The sequence below is a fragment of the Peromyscus leucopus genome, chromosome 8b, assembly GCF_004664715.2.
Source record: "Peromyscus leucopus breed LL Stock chromosome 8b, UCI_PerLeu_2.1, whole genome shotgun sequence".
Lineage (NCBI taxonomy): Eukaryota > Metazoa > Chordata > Mammalia > Rodentia > Cricetidae > Peromyscus > Peromyscus leucopus.
This window is the reverse complement of record NC_051086.1, coordinates 66368349-66387093: the sequence shown is the minus strand read 5'-3', so window position 1 is coordinate 66387093 and position 18745 is coordinate 66368349. Positions and strand designations below refer to the sequence as shown.

The following is an 18745-nucleotide window of genomic DNA, read 5'->3' as shown; positions in this document are numbered from 1 at the left end:
ACTCCGCCCTTCTTCCTCCCAGCCTTCTCAGTTTGGCTCCTAACCTTATCTATCCTGTTCAGCTATTGGCCAGTCAGCTTCTTTATTAAACCAATCACAGCAACATAAATTCACACAGTGTAAAGGAATATTCCACAGTAAACTATATTTTATATGTTCTAAATCCTCAAGCATTCCCCTACTCTCACTAAAATAAAGATTTGGAAAATGCCAGGTGGTGGCGGTGTATGCCTTTAATTCCAAAACTCAGGAGGTGGAGGCAGAAGCAGGCAGATGTCTGCGTTCATGGCCAGCCTGGTCTTCAGAGTGAGTTCCAAGACAGCCAGGAATACACAGAGAAACCCCGTCTCGAAAAATAAAAACCTTCGGAAAATATGGGGCTAGAGAAATGGCTTAGCAGTTCGGAGCACTGGTTGCTCTTCTAGAGGACTAGATTTCCCAACACACCGCACACGCACACGCACACACACACACACACACACACACACACACACACACACACACACACACTGGCTTACAGTCACCTGTAACTCCAGCCCAAGGGAATCTGACTCCCTCTTCTGGCCTCCTTGGGCACCAGTCATGCAAGGGGTGCGGGGTGCACAGACCTTCATGCAGGCAAAACACCTATATACATAAGATAAAACTTGAAACAATTTCTTTTGAAAACACAGGGGTGCAGGTGTTCTCCGTGAACTTTGGTGGTTCATACAATCTGTAATGATATTGAACTGACTCCTCATTGTCTGTCTCCCTAACATGAATGCTACTAGAAGGCAGGTGTGCTTCACTCAGTAAGTAGGGTGAGAGTGTCCCTAGCGTTTGAATGGAGGCTAGTATACAAGGGGCTCTCAGAAGAGGGGGTAGGAGAGAGAGGGAGGGAGGGAGGGAGAGGGGAGGGGAGGGGAGAGGTGAGGGAAGGGAAGGGGAGAGGGGAGGGGAGGGGAAGGGACGGAGGGAGGGAGGAAGGAGAGAGATAAGAGTAGCTCTGAGGCTGGCAGGTGGTTTGGCGCGAGTCGCCAGGCCGCCGCGTTTGCCCTCTTGGTCAGCAGATGGCGCTGCAGGCCTGGGCCACAAAGCCGCTCCAGTCGCGGAACCCGGAAGCGTCCGCCGGGAGGGGGCGGGCCCAGGGTGCTGGAGTCCTGCGAGTCGGGAAGGGCTGGTGTCCCTCACCCCGACCTGCATCCTCTTTCCGCCCTCTCCTCCCGCGCTGGCGCATCAGGACCCTTTCCAGAAGTGGAACCGAGGGACGCCCATTGTGGGGGAGTTGGCGGGCACCCGCGTGACAGAAAGACCCGGGGGCGTCCCAGGTTTGCAGGGAACATGGGCATGCTCAGGGCAGGGCTGTGCCCGGGCCTCACCGAGGAGATCGTTCAGCTTCTGAAAGGCCGAAGGATCAAGACAGGTGACCTTTTGGGCTCGTAGCACACAGCATGGGCACGACCACAGGGATTGGCGCCACAGTCTTGGCACAAGTGCGGGGCGCTTCTCTCTAACAGGACGGCCACACTCTGACCTCTTGGGGAGGCCGGGTTCGAGACAGGGCTCTACTGTGTGCTGGGCTCCTCGCCGGGTCCTGCATCAGGGCCTGCGTACTTGAAATCGGGAGTAGACTAAGACCTTAACGCCGTTTCCCAACAGAGGAAAAGGCAAGCGTGGCATGGCTAAGTCATCCCTGTTGCTAATCAGTTGCACTTGGTCTCTTTCCAGTGGCGGACCTGGCAGCTGCTAACCTGGAGGAGGTAGCCCAGAAATGTGGCTTGTCCTACAAGGTGAGCTCACCATGTGCAAGCTCCATCTCAAGGTATCTTCTAGAGCGGGTCCTCAAGCTGCAGGATCAGAGTTCCCCGAAGTTGATAAGGGGGCGCTAGATCTGGATTGCTCTGCGAGGGGCGGCTGGTCGCTGGGCAGTCTGGGCATTCTGGAGCCTGAGTGTCTGCCCTATTGGCAGGCCCTGGTTGCCCTGAGGAGGGTGTTGCTGGCGCAGTTCTCGGCTTTCCCATTAAATGGCGCGGACCTCTATGAGGAACTGAAGACTTCCACTGCTATCCTGTCCACCGGCATTGGAAGGTTTGTACGCTTACCTGGGCAAGAAGGTGAAAGCCGAGCTTCCCATGCTGAGACTACCAAGGGCAGGGTTGGTGAGGGCATCTGGAGCTGTCAAGGAACCTAGAGGCATCTGGGCTCTTGAGTTCTTTTTCCTTAGAGTAAAACAAAAGGGCTTCTTAGCCTCAGCACCAGGGAGACAAGTAGTCATTGGCTGGGGTAGGGATAGCCTCTGTATTGAGAGACATTTAGCAGCATCCTTGGGCTCTACCCACCAGATGCCAGGATCACTCCCCCCCCCCCCCAGTTATAACAATCAAAAATGTCTCCAGATACGACTCAGTATCTCCTAGGGGCCAACATTTCCCAGTGAAGAGCCACTGCCCTGTAACACAAGATGTCAATAATATCCCATTTTTCAGTAGAGTCCCCGATACTTTAGGATTCCGGGCAGGATTGAGATTTCCTGGGAGTCTGAACCTAAGGTCTGACCCTGGAGCAGTGGTTCTCAACTTTCCTAATGCTGTGACCTTCTAATACAGTTCTTCATGTTGTGATGAACCCCCCTCCCCACCATAAAATTATTTTTGTTGCTACTTCATACCTATAATTTTGCTACTGTTATAAGTTGTAAATATCTGATATGCGCGACCCCTGTGTAAGGATTGTTCAATTTCCCAAAGGGGTGATGACCCACAGGTTGAGAACCACTGCCATAGACTATAGATGTTAGAGATTGTTGACCTCCTTTGTGGTTAGGGGCCGGCAGAGGTGAGCCCAGGGCCATATAATCCTGAGCCTGGTGCCTTTGCCATAGGAGGCAGCAGCCGGGACCGTGCACACTCACTGAAAAGAGCAGTTACAGTTACATTATGCCCTGTGGTTCGGGCTGGGAACGAATTGGAAGACAACTGGCATTTTCTGGCCAAGCAAGCCTGACCTCTCTCCTGGCCTGTTTGTGTGGAGTTTGATGAATAACATTGCCATCACAAAGGTCTTTGGATTGGTCTGGGCCTTGCTGTTTCCATAACACATTCTCTTGGCAAGGTCTGCACAGTCTGGTTCTTGTTCTTGTTGGTTGGGGGTCCGTGTGTGTAATCCGTCAAACATTGGCTGAGTGCCTACTGGGTGCCAGACACGTGCAGATGCTGTCTGTACGCGTGAGGCAAGACTCCCACTCTTAAGTGTGGTGGTTAGTCTATACAGGAGACTAGCGAGTACAGCAAGAAGGCACATTGGCGTTGGAGCCCGGGGAACTTATAAAAACAGCTTCCACAGAATGAGCCAGTGAGAAGGTACACCGACCGGCAGGATTGCAGCAGCGGTCATCATGGGGTGGGTGGGGTTGAGGACTCAGGGTGGTACAGGTAGCCTTGGCATTGGCAGACCACAACAGCCAAGCTTGCCCTGAATGCTCACCCTGACTCTGGCACTGTGCTCAGCATTTCATGGCATATATTCCATTTGTCCTTCACAACCCCTAATGAGAGTTCACTGCCCTTGAAATCATTGGTGTGTATGTGAAGAAATGGGGTTCAGGTTCCGGCTCAGGGTCCTGCAGCTGCTAGATGGTAGATTGGGCGCTGGAGGTCGCGTCTAAGAACTTCATTCTGGCTGGACTGTTCCGATGTATACCTGGAGGGGAGAGGCCACTGGGAAAGCGTTTGTAGGCCGTGGCGCAGAGATGTGCAGGATGGACGGGGCTGGCCAGACGAGGTCAAGCAGGGATCTGGTGGTGCTGGTATGGGGCGGTGTGAATCTGATCCAGGATTTGTGACGGTGGAAGACCTGTTGAAAGAGAGCTGTGACAAGAGACTTTCATGTCAGACAGGGTGTAGGCAGGAAGAGTAAAAAGCGATTGGCTAGATTTTTAGACTTCCCCACAGGGAGCTGTGCCTACCTAGTGGATGTGACTTTGAAACTTTGGAGGTAAGTCAAAGTTAGTGAAGTGCGTGATTGACTGTTGTTATCATATTAGGACCGTTGATATCTTATTAAACCGTTAAATAGGGTCCTTTGTTGTGAGTCTCGGGGTGCTGAGGAGCAGTGTGAATCTTTGCAGGGCAGTAGAGCCTGTGGCACACTAGGGGAAATGCTCTCGATGGGGGAGACTGGGTATGCCTTGCAAGCCAGAGCTTTTGTCCGTTCATCTCTGTTGGAATGAGGTCTTCAGGAAACGTAAGGCAAGGTGTCTGAATGACTGGAAGGAAGCTGATGGGAAGGTCAGTGGGAAAGGTGGGGAGAAAGCCCTGCATTTTAGGCAGCCCTGGTTGGAGTCCCTCCACATATATTGATATGCTCAGAGGTAACAGGGGATTAATGGTAGGGTGCTCCACTTCAAAAGCAGTGGGAAGAGTCAGGGGTAGAAACACGGGGGGAGGGGAAGATTGGAGAGAGGGACAGATGGCTCAGTGGTTAAGAGCACTGACTGTTCTTCTAGAGAACCTGGGTTCCATTCCCAGCACCCACATGGCGGCTCACAACTGTCTGTAACTCCAGTTTCAGGGGATCTGACACCTTCGGACCAATGCACATAAAATAAAGTTAAATAAGTTTGTTGTTTTTGTTTGTTTGTTTGTTTGTTTGTTTGTTTTTTTGAGACAGGGTTTTTCTGTATAGCTTTGCGCTTTTCCTGGAGCTCTCTTTGGAGACCAGGCTGGCCTCAAACTCACAGAGATCCACCTGCCTCTGCCTCCCAAGTGCTGGGATTAAAGGTGTGTGCTACCACCGCCCGGCCTAGTTAAATAAATTTTAGAAAAAGAAAAGAAAGAAAGAAACACAGGTGGGAGGTTGTCTGGGAGGCAGATTTGGAAGTACTTCATGCAGGTGGAGTCTCATAACCCAGTATGTGGTAGCTTTTTTTTTTTTTTTTTTTTTAAAGATTTTATTTTAGCTGGGCATGATGGTTCACATTTTTAATTCCAGCACTTAGGAGGCCAAGGCAGGCAGATCTCTGTGAGTTTGAGGCCAGCCTGGTCTACAGAGTGAGTTCCAGGATAGCCAGAGCTGCACAGAGAAACCCTGTCTTGAAAAAACAATAAATAAATGAATGAATGAATGAATGAATAATGTGCACAACCACAGCTGTCTTTTTTCCTTTTTTGAAAGTTATTTTAAGCCAGACGGCGGTGGCACATGATTTTAATCCCAGCACTCGGGAGGCAGAGCCAGGAGGATCTCTGTGAGTTCGAGGGCTGCCTGGTCTACAGAGCAATATCCAGGACAGGCTCTAAAACTACACAGAGAAACCCTGTCTCAAAAAAAATCAAAAAAAAAAAAAAAAAAAGATTTACTTTAAAAAAATTTAAAAAAAGTTATTTTAGCTTAATAATTATGTATATGTATCCATGTGTGAATGTGTTCCTGTATGCAGGGACCTATGGAGACCAGAGGTGTCAGATGTCCTGGTTGGTTGTGACCCAACTGCTCAGCCACCTCTCCAGTCCCTCACACCCAGTTTTTTTTTTTAGTAGGTTCTTTGGTGCAAACTAAGGCCCCCATGCTTGCAAGGCAAGCACTTCTAATTGCCTGAGCCATCATGCCAATCCCCATCTGGGTGGAGTTCTTGAACTCTGTTCAGAAGCAGGATCTCACAGTGTCTGTGTTGCTGATGTTGTTGATCTGGGGCCCACCCTGGGAGAACACACTGAGAGGAGCTAATGTAATGGACCTGGGCTTCCGGTGTCTCGGGGAGAACGGGATTCAGAAGCAGAGGCTGGGGAACTATTAAGTAGCTGCTTATTAAACAGACCCAGAGCTTGCCCAGTTATTCCAAGCCACTGGGCTGGAGTAAGAACCAGATTTCCACTGGCAGGAACCTGTGGTCCCTGGAGTTAAAGTAGGTGGGGTGGTGACTGGTTGCTGCTTGTCATGTGATCATAGGTCATGGTTGGTCATCAGGAACCCCTTCAGAGGCTTGCAGCCTGTGACTATTATTGCCTAGTTAAGAAGGGTGGTGCGCTGGGCAGTGGTGGCGCACGCCTGTAATCCCAGCACTCGGGAGGCAGAGGCAGGCGAATCTTTGTGAGTTCGAGTCCAGCCTGGTCTACAAAGTGAGATCCAGGACAGGCTCCAAGGCTATACAAAGAAACCCTGTCTCAAAAAAAAAAAAAAAAAAAAAAGAAGGGTGGTGCATGACAGTCAGGCATTGGTCCAGGCTGCAACACAGAAACTTCAGCTCTCATCTTGGGCCTAGCGTGGAGGGTAGTAACCTGGTTCAGGGGCAGAGCTGAGGTTAGGAAGTGGCCGTGTTTGGAGATTCATCGCAAGGCTTCCACAGCCAGAGTTTTGACAGTCTAGCCACTGTTCTTTTAATTTTTGCAGTAACATTTACTGTGTGCCTTCAGGGTTTTCGGCTCTGTGTGCTAATATTGGAGACACATCAGGGATAAAGACCCAGTCTTTGCCCCCGGGGTGCTCCTACCAGATGAGGGAGGCAGGCAAAAAAACAAGCAAATAAAAAATAATTACAAACTCCCAGAACTAATAATCGAGTTTAGCAAGGTCTGGGGATACAAGATCAACACATAAAAATCAATTGCATTTCTCTGAACTCACAATGAACATGTGAAAACTGAAATTAAAAACACAATGCCATTTGCTGTTGCATCTAAGGAAATGAAATACATAGTTCTAAGTCTGACAAAGCCCGTGTATAATTTGTATGCTGAAAATTAAAAATGCTGATGAAGAAGGTCAAAGGTGACCCAAATAAATGGAGAGACTTTCCGTGGTCGTGGATTACAAGATTCTACATTAGTGAACGCCAACTTTCCCTGACCTCCTTCCCACCCCCATACTAGAGATTGAACTCTGAGGGCTTTGCATGTGATAAGCAGGCATTCTACCATTAATCTATCTCCCCAAATATATGTTCAAAGATGTGTGTGTGTGTGTACATATATACATATATATACATATTATATATAATATATAATATACATTATATATATATATATATATATATATATATATATATATATTAGTCAGGGTCTTATGTTGCCATTGACCTCACAGAGGCCTGCCTTTGTCTCCCTGATATTGGGATTAAAGGCATCTGTTACCATGCCCAGCTTACTTCCCGAATTTATCTGCAAGTTTAATACAATTTCTTCTCTCCTCTCTTTGCCCATCCCCTGGTTCTCTTTTCTATCATCAGCCTGGACAAACTACTTGATGCTGGCCTCTATACGGGGGAGGTGACTGAAATTGTAGGAGGCCCAGGTAGCGGAAAAACCCAGGTACCCTTGGGGCCAACAGCAGGGAGATTTGGGGGAGATGGGTGCACTGTCCTGGATTCCTTGGGGAGTTCTTGCAGGTGTCCCTGTGGGTTGCAAGGTCAGAACAGACCAGATGGGTGCTGAGAATGGGTTTGGCTTTCGCCAGTGTGTGTTGTTGGAATCTGGGCAGGATGTGGCGGGGAAACTGTCTGGTGGCACTCCCTCTTCTCCAAGGGCTTCGGTTTACTCAGCGCCCCATCTTGTCTCTGAAGGTATGTCTCTGTGTGGCTGCAAATGTGGCCCACCGCCTGCAGCAGAATGTACTGTATGTTGATTCCAATGGAGGGATGACAGCGTCCCGCCTCCTCCAGCTACTACAGGCTAGAACCCAAGATGAGGAGAAACAGGTAGGGGGCAAGATGGCTGGGTTCCTTTAAAATCCTGATGCTAGAGGGCTTCATGACTCTTTAACATTGTAAGAATGTACACCATCTGTGAGAATCATTTCTTGAAACTGGAGAGTCCTCTGCATTCCTAGAGCTGCCCATGTTAACGGCATCACCCCAGCTTGGGTGCCACCCACACTGATTCTCCAGGAACTTCCAAGTCCTCGAATACCGTAAATCAGAGCTGGCAAAGACCTGCAGCTATGTTTCCAGCCCATTTCTTGTCAGGGCAGGCATCACTAATCAATCATATCCGTCCTTCCCGCTGAATTCTGAACGTCTTACAGCTCAGCACCCAGGTAGTCACCACTGTGAGATCCAGCCCATTAGGCAAAATCCATTTGCCATTTGCCATTCTGGATGCCAGCACTGTGTCTAAGTGCCTCTTTGCCTTTTCAGCTTGGTGATTCCTCTTTATCGCTTTCCTGGATCCCCTCTCCAAGTCCCTGCTTCTCTTTCCCACCCCTCCCTCAGGCAGGTGCTCTCCAGAGGATACAGGTGGTGCATGCATTTGACATCTTCCAGATGCTGAATATGCTGCAGGACCTTCGGGGCACCATGGCCCAGCAGGTGAGCCTGCTGATCTACCTGTTTCTGCCTTCCCCAGCTGGCCAGGTGTTGTCTGTATTGTGGCAGGTGTCCTACCACAGACTATTTGGAATGTGTGTGTCCAATGTAACATCTCCAGCTGTGTTTGCCAGCCCTCCCTCTCCCCCACCGGCCCATGCCCCAGGTGGAATTCCTTGGTGCTTAATTCATAATTCATGTGCTTCATTGTTTACAGGCTCACCAGCCCTGTACAACAGTGAGCTCCTTGAGTAGAGGATTATATTGTCTTTACCTCTGCATTACTCACTGAAATCAATTAGGAAAACTCGTGTGTGTGTGTGTGTGTGTGTGTGTGTGTGTGTGTGTGTGTGTAAGAGAGACAGAGAGAGAGAGACAGAGAGAGAGTAAGAGGGGGGAGGGTCTCACTATGTAGCCTGGCTGGTTAGGAATTTATAGAGAAGCCCTGCCCCGTCTCCTGAGTGCTGAGATTGAAGGTATGCTTCACCACATCTGGCTGGGAGACTTCACTCTTGAGACAATCTGATTATCTTTTGTGAGACTGGAGGCTGGCACTGAGTCCTGTGTCCGATTCTCCTGTTCTTTAACTCAAAATTGGCTAGTGGCTGCTGTAGCCCCAAGCACACATGTGCTCCATATTCAAGCAAGTAAGGGATATTTTTTTTTTTATTATCTCTTCCCTTTTATTAAGAAAAAACATAGCTGGGTGGTGATGGCACACACTTGTAATGCTAGTCCTTGGGAGGCAGAGGCAGGTGGATCTCTGAGTTTGAGGACAGCCTAGTATGCAGAGTGAGATCCAGGACAGCCAGGGCTACACAGAGAAACCCTCTTTCAAAAAACCACCACCAACAACAAAAAGCAAAACAAAAAAAAGGAAGAGGAGGAGGAGGGAAGAAAAAGAGGAGGAGGAAGAGGAAGGGGAAAGAGGAGGGGAGGAGGAGGAAGAAGAGCAGCAGCATCCTCTAGGGCCTCTAGTAGACTCCCTCTTTTTACATATAGTTAGCCAGGTTGGTTTGGTTTTTGTTTTGGTTGGTTTGGGTTTGGGTTTTTTCAAGACAGGGTTTCTCTGTGTAGCCCTGGCTGTTCTGGAACTATAGACCAGGCTAGCCTTGGACTCACAGAGATCCTGCCTCTGCCTCCCAAGTGCTGGGATTAAAGGCATGTGCTGCTGCCGCCACCACCCGATCCAGGTTTCTTTCTTTAATTGTAATGATAAGGATCTGGTGAGGATGTTTCCTGGATAAAGGCACTTGCTGCCAATCCTTACAACCCAAGTTCAATTCTCAGGACCCACGTGGTGGAAGGAAAGAACTGACTTCTGCAAGTTGTCCAAGGCTGTATCCATGAGTATATGCACACACTCACACACGCTCACACACGAAAATAAATAAGTACATATTTTTTTTATTTTTTATTTTATTTTTTAAGATTTATTTATTTATTATGTATACAGTGTTCTGTCTGCATATATCTCTGCAGGCCAGAAGAGAGCACCAGACCTCATTACAGATGGTTGTGAGCCACCATGTGGTTGCTGGGAATTGAACTCAGGACCCTTGGAAGAGCAAGCAGCGCTCTTAACCTCTGAGCCATCTCTCCAGCCCAAAGTATAATTTTTTTTCTCTTTTTGTGACACTAGAGATCTAATCCAGGGCCTATACACGTTAGCCAGACACAGCCACTGAGGTATCCCTCCAGCCATAGTTAACCAAAAGCAAATCATCTACCTCTATATGTATCTTGAATTGGGCGCTGGGCCCATCCTCACTGATGTCAGGGGATTTCTACCCAGTACCTAAACATGTTCAGATTAATGTTTATAAGGAAGGGAGAAGGAGATTTTGATGACACTTGGCTTTTTTTTTTTTTTTTAAAGGTTTTAAAATTGTATTCTATGTGTCTGAATGTATGTACATGGTGTGCTTGCCTGGTGCCGTTGGAGGCACGAAGAGGACATTTAATTCCTCTGGAACTTGGTTACAGAAGGTTGTGAGCCATCTTGTGGGTGCTGGGAATCAAACCCAGGTCCTCAGCAAAAGCAGCAAAGGTCTTGCTGTGCCATTTAGCTGGACAGGGCTGAGGAGGGCCCCTGCTGGTTGGTTTTGACTTTTCCCATTTCCGCTGTCCTCTCTTAGACGCATTGGTAACAGGCTCAGAGTCAGAGGCTGGAAGACTGGCGCACAGTTCCAGGCTGGAAGTGAGATACACAAAAGGCAGAGTGGAGATGCCAAATAGCCAAGGCTTGGCAAATGGAAACAACACATGTAGCGGAATCGGGATCTGAGGAGTAAGGGAGAGAAGAAGGAAGCGTGGAAGACAGCTTAGGTCCATAGACGCTGGGACCAGGCTCACCTGTGGAAAGACACCAGGTTATGGTCAGAGAAATGGCATCAGGCTCTTAGAGAAACAACTACCTTTATTTTTTATTTATTTATTTTAAGACAGGGTTTCTCTGTGTAGCCCTGGCCATCCTGGAACTCACTCTGTAGACCAGGTTGGCCTTGAACTCAGAGACCACTGCCTGGTTGAAACAGCTGCCTTTATTTGGAACCATGGTAGCTGTGGGAGAAGAGGGGGCTTGGGAGGTAAAATCTAGGAGATGGAAACAAAAGAAGACAAAGGGGCAGAGACTACTGTAACTAGGGGAGAATGCTTTCCCAGCATGCCCCAGGCCCTGGGTTCCTCAGTGGAGAGCAAATGCAGCTTGGAAATTTGAAGTGAAAGTGAGCAGCAGCAGCAGTGAGGGGATTCAGAAGAGGAGAAGGGGCTAACAGTAGGCTGGGTATAAGGAGATTGCCATTGGAATCTGCACGAGGATTCCTGGGTGGAGAGTTTCTGCTGTCCTATGACTTAAACCCGCTCTGTCTACTAAATCCTCAGTGGAGTCTGTTATGCGAATGAGGTCAGGGAAGGTGCTTCAGTGAGGCCTGTCGGATTTGGGTAGGAAAGGTTGTTTGCGACTGACTTTTTTTTTTTTTTTTTTAATGTATACAGTGTTCTGCCTGCATGTATGCCTACAGGCTAGAAGAGAGCACCAGATCTCATTATGAATGTTTCTGAGCCACCATGTGGGTGCTGGGAATTGAACTCAGAACTTTTGGAAGAGCAGTCAGTGCTCTTAACTGCTGAGCCATCTCTCCAGCCCATGACTGGCTTCTTTTAAAAAAAAGAAAAAGAAAAAGAAAAATTCTGAGGAGTAAACTTCATTTTTTAAATTGTGTGTGTATGTACAGACAGGCACAACTGAGCACATGCATGCCACCGTGTGTGTGTGTGTGTGTGTGTGTGTGTGTGTGTGTGTGTGTGTGTGTGTGTGTGTGTAGGTCAGAGAAGCTAACTCTGTGGAGTTGGTTCTCTGCTTCCACCTTTACTTGCGTTCCAGGGGTCAAACTCAGACTGCCAGGCTTGTCCAACCATCGCCTTTATCTGCTGAGCCTTTATCTCACTGGCCTCCATCTCCTAGAGGAGCTTGCCCCGGGCGTCCCCTACATCACTGGTTCATGGTACCTACTTTCCCCATCCCTACAGGCAACGGCCTCTTCAGGCACTGTGAAGGTTGTGATTGTGGATTCCGTCACTGCAGTGGTTGCCCCACTTCTGGGAGGTCAACAGAGGGAAGGTCAGTAGGAAGGAGAGCCTGGAGACAGGGTGGGGACTTCACCTCCCAGCTCTGTCCTTCGGCCCTCTTGCTGCCTCTCCTGTTTGCTCCTCCCCCAGGCCTGGCCTTGATGATGCAGCTGGCCAGAGAGCTCAAGATCCTAGCCCGGGAGCTGGGTGTGGCAGTGATGGTGAGGAGGCTTTTCCTATGAACATAATTTCTAATTGTAGCTAGCACTATTTCTCTTAAATGTTAGCTTAGAACTATAATAGCCCTTAAGGAGGAGGACAGAGCACAGAGCTCAGCTTCCACAGGTCAGAGAGTTATTTGGACTATGAATAGCTTCAGGGATTAGGGACTATCTTGTTTTAGGGGGGGGGGGTTGTTTGGTTTGGTTTTTCAAGCCTCCAAGTACTGCGATTACAGGCATGTGCCCCCATGTCTTGCTTTAAAATGCCATCTTAAAGAATCTATGTAAAGAACTAGGTATAGGGGCATATGCTTTTGCTTTTGGTACTCAGAGGCTGAGGCAGGAGGATCTCAAATTCAAGGTACTTTGGGATATATAGTGAGATCCTTTCTCAATAAAACAAAACAGAACAAATTGAAAAAGATGGTAATTGTTAGGTCTCAAACCCAGGACAAATGGCTGAAATGCCTAACATCAAAGCAGACTCTGACCACCAGGTTCTCCCAGCATCCCCCAGTCCTTACCTGTTACAGAGCCCTGGCTAGCATGCCATGCCCCCTCCCCCGAACTCTCCAGCCCAGGGGCTGGACTGTTCCTTCCCTCAGCACCTCTGGTGCCTATATACCTCAGCCATTTTGCTACACCAGTGTCTTGGTGCAGGCTGCCTCTCTTGGTCAGTGGCTCCACCTTGGCTCTCTCTCCCCCTCTCCTCACGTGGCCCTGCTCAGTCTGCTGGTCATGTCTACCCTAGATCCTTCCAGATGCCTCTGGCTGTTTTCTCCCTTTTATCTACAATAAACCTTCTCAACCCACACCTAGGAGCAGTCACGTCCTCCCTTTTTATTTTTATTTTTCTTCATTCAATAATGAAAATAGAAAAAAGGGTCTATGTAAGAACATAGAAAATGGAGCTGGAGAGATGGCTCAGAGGTTAAGAGCACTGGTTGCTCTTCCAGAGGTCCTGGGTTCAATTCCCAGCAACTACGTGGTGAGTCACAACCACCTATAATGAGATCTGGTGCCTTCTTCCAGTGTGCAGGCATACATGCAGGCAGGCAGAACACTATATACATAATAAATAAATCTTAAAAAAAAAAAAAAAACACAGAAAATGGCCTGAGATGTTACTTTTTTGGGTTTGGTTTTGGTTTTTCGAGACAGGATTTCTCTGTGTAGCCCTGGCTGTCCTAGAACTTGCTCCCGTAGACCAGGCTGGCTTCCAACTCACTGAGATCCACCTGGCTCTGCCTCCCAAATGCTGGGATTAAAGGCGTGCGCCACCACCACCACCACCACCACCACCACCACCACCACCACCACCACCACCTGGCAGCTTTTTTTAAACTCTTTTTATGAAAAGTATTCCTTCTATCAGGACAGGAAACAGCTCTGTGGTAAGAACAGAAGTTGGTCCTCTGCAAGAGCAGCCTGTGTTCTTGGCTGCTCACCCACTCACTGCTCCAGCCCTGACAGCGAGCACTCTTATGCATAACTCTGTACATCATATTTCCTGCCTTTTTGTTTGTTTGTTTGTTTTGTTTTGAGACAGGGTCTCTCTACATAGCCCTGGCTGTCTTGGAACTCCCTTTGTAGACCAAGCTGGCCTCGAACTCACAGAGATCCACCTGCTTCTGCCTCCTGAGTGCTGGAGTTTGAGGGGTGTATTACTGAGCCAGGGCTGCCTGTCACTTTTATGTGTTTGACATGGTGTCTCACTAGGCTGCTCAGGCTGGCCTCAAACTCCTACACTGAAGTACTAGCCCTACTTCAACCTCCTGAGGGGCTGTGACTATAGGACATATCACCACATCCGACTACATGTATTTTAAATGTCTAGATAGGTCATTGCCCCCTTTTAAGGAAATATTACACTAATCTGTGCACCTGCAGGCAGTCTGAAAGAACTGGTTTCCCCGCTCTTTTGTTCAAGTGCAAGGTCCTGGACCTTCCTCTCCTGGCTTCTGGGCTTTTGAGTGTTTGTGGGGACTTGGGTGCCAGTCTCTGGCATGGACTATAGGGAAGGAGCCATAGTCACTGTCATCAGGAGGCTTTGGCTTGGGTCTCTGTGGCTGGCTTGCTTGAGACTAGTCCTAGAGTGGGACTCCTTATCTAAACCTCCTTTTTGCCCAACACACAGACACTCCAGACACCAACGGCTGAGTGCACTGGTCTTAGGATGCCTGTGGCAGACCCAAGTCCAGCACCAGCTCCACTTTAAGGAAAGGATGAATAAAGGTGCCCCATTGCTTTGTGGAAAGCTGGGTGCGGATCTGGAGCCCTGAGATGTAGCTCTAGATTTAGCTGTAAGTTATAATACCTGGGAGAGTCAGAGATCTCAGATTTCTTGTGTGTAAAATGAAGTGGTAGGAACAGGTGTCCTCTGTACTACCATCATGGATCTGTGTCCCTTTCTGCAGGTGACCAACCACTTGACCCGAGACCGAGATAGTAGGAGAGTCAAACCTGCTCTGGGACGCGCCTGGAGCTTTGTGCCCAGTACCCGGATTCTCCTGGATGTCATTGAAGGGGCTGGAACTTTAGGTAGCAGCCAACGAGTGGTGTGTCTGACCAAGTCTCCCCGCCAGGTGAGCCAACCCAGGGGACGCCAGGGATCTTGGGCCCTGGAGAGGGTGGTTCCCGTGCCCACTGGTATCTCGTTGAAGGATTCTTTGATGCCGAAACCCTGAAACAAAGGCTGACCACTTAGATTGCTTAATTCTACCACCCCCCTCTCTGGTGTCTCTCCTTCCAGCCAACAGGTCTGCAGGAGGTGATAGACATTGGGACACTGGGGACCGAGGAGCAGAGCCTGGAATTGCCTGCCAAGCAGACGTGATGCTGTGGATTGGGAAAGGGACAGCTCCCAGGCCCTTACAGCATTCTTTCTCAGTCAGCTGCTGTCCACTGCCACAGGGGACCGGGCAGTGCAGATGTCTCAGGCTTGTCGGAAGCCAAGGCTCAGCTTCCTCAGCCTCACTCTGTGGGATCTCATGGAGCCACTGGCCAGAGGATGCTGCCACGGGGAGGCGTGGAGTGGGGAGGAGGACCTAGAAGTCCATCGTAGTCCATCTCGGCCTCAAGTTTTCTTCCTTTGCGTCTGCCATATGTTTCAGTGGAGGTTGAGGTCAACCTAGCTTGGGCACCGAACACAGTAGTGACTGGGTGAATAGCTTCTTGGCCCTGTGTGTCACCATCCCTCACACGGTAATTGATCCAGGAAGCCTTCACTCCACCCATTCCCGTTTATTTTGGCTGCTGTTTTCCCACCTGCAAGATGGGACTTCCTTTGAGTTACTCAGTAGAAACATCCTCAGAAATGTAAAGCTCTTTATGTATGCCCTGCTCTTAAAAATACATAATGCTGGGGGGAGGGGGATGGTGGCGCACGCCTATAATCCTAGCACTAGGGAGGCAGAGCCAGGAGGATCTCTGTGTGTTCAAGGCCAGCCTGGTCTACAGAGTGAGATCCAGGACAGGCACCAAAACTACCCTGGGGAAACCCTGTCTCAAAAAACCAAATAAAATAAAATAAAAATATTTTTAAAAAGTAAAAAGGAAGTCCTCTGAACCCTAGAGCCACTAGATTTTCCCCCAAGAAGGTTGTTTATCCGTTCCTGCAGTGGGATTCCCAGAGAATGAGAGTTCTTCCCTGCTTGCTGACTGGGTTTCACACACTTGCATGCATCACCCTGATAGGTGAGAACTTGAGCTCACTGCTGTCCCAGGGATATAATTTACCAGGGAGGAAGGATGTGACCTGCTTCCAGTGAACCAGACACTTGTTTCATATGCATGGTGCCCTGTGGGGGCCCTTCCTCAGTCTAGAGTAACCAGAGGTGCTGAACCATGGCCTAACCCATAAACAGACAGAGGAGAATTTGCACAGTAAATAGAACCAGCTGGGAAAATTGATGCTGGCATAAATAATACATGGCCAATCTAGTCTTTTATACAGAAATTCATTGCCGGTGGCTCTAAGACACAGGATAATTACACCTCTCGTCTTGCCAGCTGTACCACAGCCTCATGTCTTAGTGAATAAAACAACCCTCTGTCTGTTACCAACACTGTGGCCATCCATCTGAGAGTCGTAACTCTGCCCGAGAGGGGAGGATGGTACCAGGGAATGGAAAATGAAAGGCAGAGTAAAGAAATGATCAAGATTGTTTATGGACCACATCTTTTACAGGAGGGTCACGCTTGGTTAGAGAGCCTGTTGTATAATTAGTTTTGTCTTAGCAGCAGGAAAGCGGGACCAGAGTTACAAGATCTGATATTTAGGGCCAATGAGATGGCTAAGTAGATAAAGATGCTTGCCTCCAAGCCTGACGACCTGAGTTCAGTCCCTGGGTCCCACATAAAAGAGAGAGAATTGACTCCTGCAAATTGTCCTCTGACCTCCATACATGCTGTGTGGCATATGTATGCCCCCTCACGTATAATAATAAAAATGTAATAATAAAAGAAAATATGCCAGGCATGGTAGCACATTCCTTTAATCCCAGCACTCAAGAGGCAGAGGCAGGCAAATCTCTGTGAGTTCAAGGCCAGCCTGGTCTACAGAGTGAGTTCCAGGACAGCCAGGGCTATTACACAAAGGAAACTTGCCTCAAAAAAAAAAAAAAAAAAAAAAAAAAAAAAAAAAAAAAAAAAAAACAAAAACAGAAAAAAGAAAATATGAGCCAGGCGGTGGTGGCGCACGCCTTTAATCCCAGCACTCGGGAGGCAGAGGCAGGCGGATCTCTGTGAGTTCGAGGCCAGCCTGGACTACCAAGTGAGTCCCAGGAAAGGTGCAAAGCTACACAGAGAAACTCTCTCGAAAAACAAAAGAAAAAGAAAAAAGAAAAAGAAAATATGACCTGGGTAATGGGTATAGCAGGATAGAAGCAAACCTGAAGGATAGAGAATGAGTGCCAAGTGGTATAAGGGTATCTGTGATAACGTGGAACCTCAACCCTCACACTTTCTTCCATAGAAGACCGAGGGAGACAACAGTCTTTGGTAGCTACACCATGGCTGGTCATTTGGCAGCTTCCTGCAACCCTAGTGAGAACAATACATCAAACCAGGAAAAGCACATTCCTGCCACTCCCCGTGCTTTTTGGGCATCCCGATCTCATAGCAGACAGCACCAACTAGTCAAGGGCACTCTCTCGTGGAGTGTTTGACAGTGTCTTAGTGCAACTTAGGAACTACTTCCAGTTAGGGGGACTGGTGTTCAAGGAGGAGCCTGGCTCCCGCTCTGCCCTGGATGGATCTGTCCTGTTTCCTGCAGGTGGTGATTTCAAGTGTTTCATACTTGACTGAGGATTCCAGAACAGTGCAGTGTGAGGTTTTTTGTTTGTTTGTTTGTTTTTTGTTTTTGTTTGTTTGCTTTTTTTTTTTATTGCAGCACAAGGATTCCAACCTAGGACCTTACTCATGCTACGCAAAGGCTCCACCACTGAGATGCATCCTAGCTCCCATCTCATCATTTTGTTAGAGGAAGAACCCAAGGCTCAAAGTAAAAATGTGACAATTCCAGTGCAGAATGCAAGGCCTCCCGTGTGTGTTTTTCTCTTGTTCTTTCCACATTGTGGAGCTTGTTTAGGAGTGGGCTTTAATGAATTTTAGACGGTGGCCTAGGAGTGTACATCAGTGATAGAGTGCTTGCCTAGCACAGGCCAGGCCCTAGATTTCATCCTCAATACTAGAAAAAAATGAAGAGAGCAATGTAGGATTGTTTCCTCCTTGATCTAGATAGTCTTTAGGTCCCCACAGTTTATTGTCTTTGTTTAACCTTGATAAAAGGAGGTCATCGTATGTCTATTTGAAATTAGACCAAATAAACCTACTGGGCGCTAGTGCTTGGTGGCCTTGAGTCAGGAGGTTGAGCTTTCTGAGACTGTCAGGGAGAAGAGAAAAAAAAAAAATCCATGTATTATTGAAGCTGCTTTCCATAGCAAGTAACAAAATCCCACTTAGAGAGGCCTCAGTGATAAGGAAGATCACTCATCCCTGATAATGTGAAGCCAAGATTGGTTGATGCAGTGGCCCAGTGTGGAGAATAGAGGGCCTTTCCATCTCTGTCCTCGATTCTCTGTGTTGGTTTTGTCTTCAAGCTTGTTGCCCTCATTAAAACCTGGCTGCAGCCACTCTGAACATTAATCCAGACATGGCAGTATCTATGGACAGGAAAGGGATCATCTCCTTGTGTCCTTTGAAGAACAAGGAAAACTCGAGCTTCCTCCTGACGACTGCTTGACCTGCTTCCTATTTCATTGATGCAGAACTGCCTCGTGCACTGTGTCTAGTTCAGTAGCGGAAAAGGAAATGGTGCCTCAGTGGTGGGCTCAGACCAACCAAGAAACAGCCATGGAGTTGGGGCTGCGGCTTAGCTTTCTTGAGGCACCTGCTGTGGTCCTACTAGAAATGGACTGCGAGGGGTGAGGGTGGGTTAGACAGTAGGTGGCCCTATTTCATCCAGTGGCGAGTCTATCCGGGCTCGTGTGAGTGTGTGTGTGTGTGTGTGTGTGTGTGTGTGTGTGTGTGTGTGTGTGCGCGCGTGCTCAGCGCTTAGCACAGGACTCACGGGGGGCTTAGCACAAGCCAAGTGGCATTGGCAATCACTTCATCTTCCAGACTAAATGGAGCTCATTGAGGTTTTAGGACATGTATCTCTTAAGCGACAGCATGG

General features: G+C 48.5%; 1 protein-coding gene across 1 annotated transcript; it reads left to right on the top strand.

Moving 5' to 3' along the window:
* The first annotated feature begins 1119 nt into the window (after positions 1–1119).
* Positions 1120–15490, top strand: Rad51d (RAD51 paralog D). Its single transcript, XM_028866996.2, has 10 exons — positions 1120–1405; positions 1711–1772; positions 1952–2070; positions 7205–7286; positions 7538–7672; positions 8186–8281; positions 11810–11900; positions 11999–12069; positions 14487–14654; positions 14822–15490. The coding sequence occupies exons 1-10, from the start codon at positions 1324–1326 to the stop codon at positions 14903–14905; spliced, it is 990 nt and encodes a 329-aa protein (XP_028722829.1). The 5' UTR covers positions 1120–1323; the 3' UTR covers positions 14906–15490.
* The last annotated feature ends 3255 nt before the right edge of the window (positions 15491–18745 follow it).

What these genes read in the sequence shown, in the direction of transcription:
- Rad51d (XM_028866996.2), top strand. Translation starts at nt 1,324, where the DNA reads ATGGGCATGCTCAGGGCAGGGCTGTGCCCGGGCCTCACCGAGGAGATC. An exon ending in AGGCCGAAGGATCAAGACAG is followed by an intron (nt 1,406 to 1,710) that starts GTGACCTTTTGG and finishes GTCTCTTTCCAG; the next exon opens with TGGCGGACCTGGCAGCTGCT. An exon ending in CTGTCCACCGGCATTGGAAG is followed by an intron (nt 2,071 to 7,204) that starts GTTTGTACGCTT and finishes TTCTATCATCAG; the next exon opens with CCTGGACAAACTACTTGATG.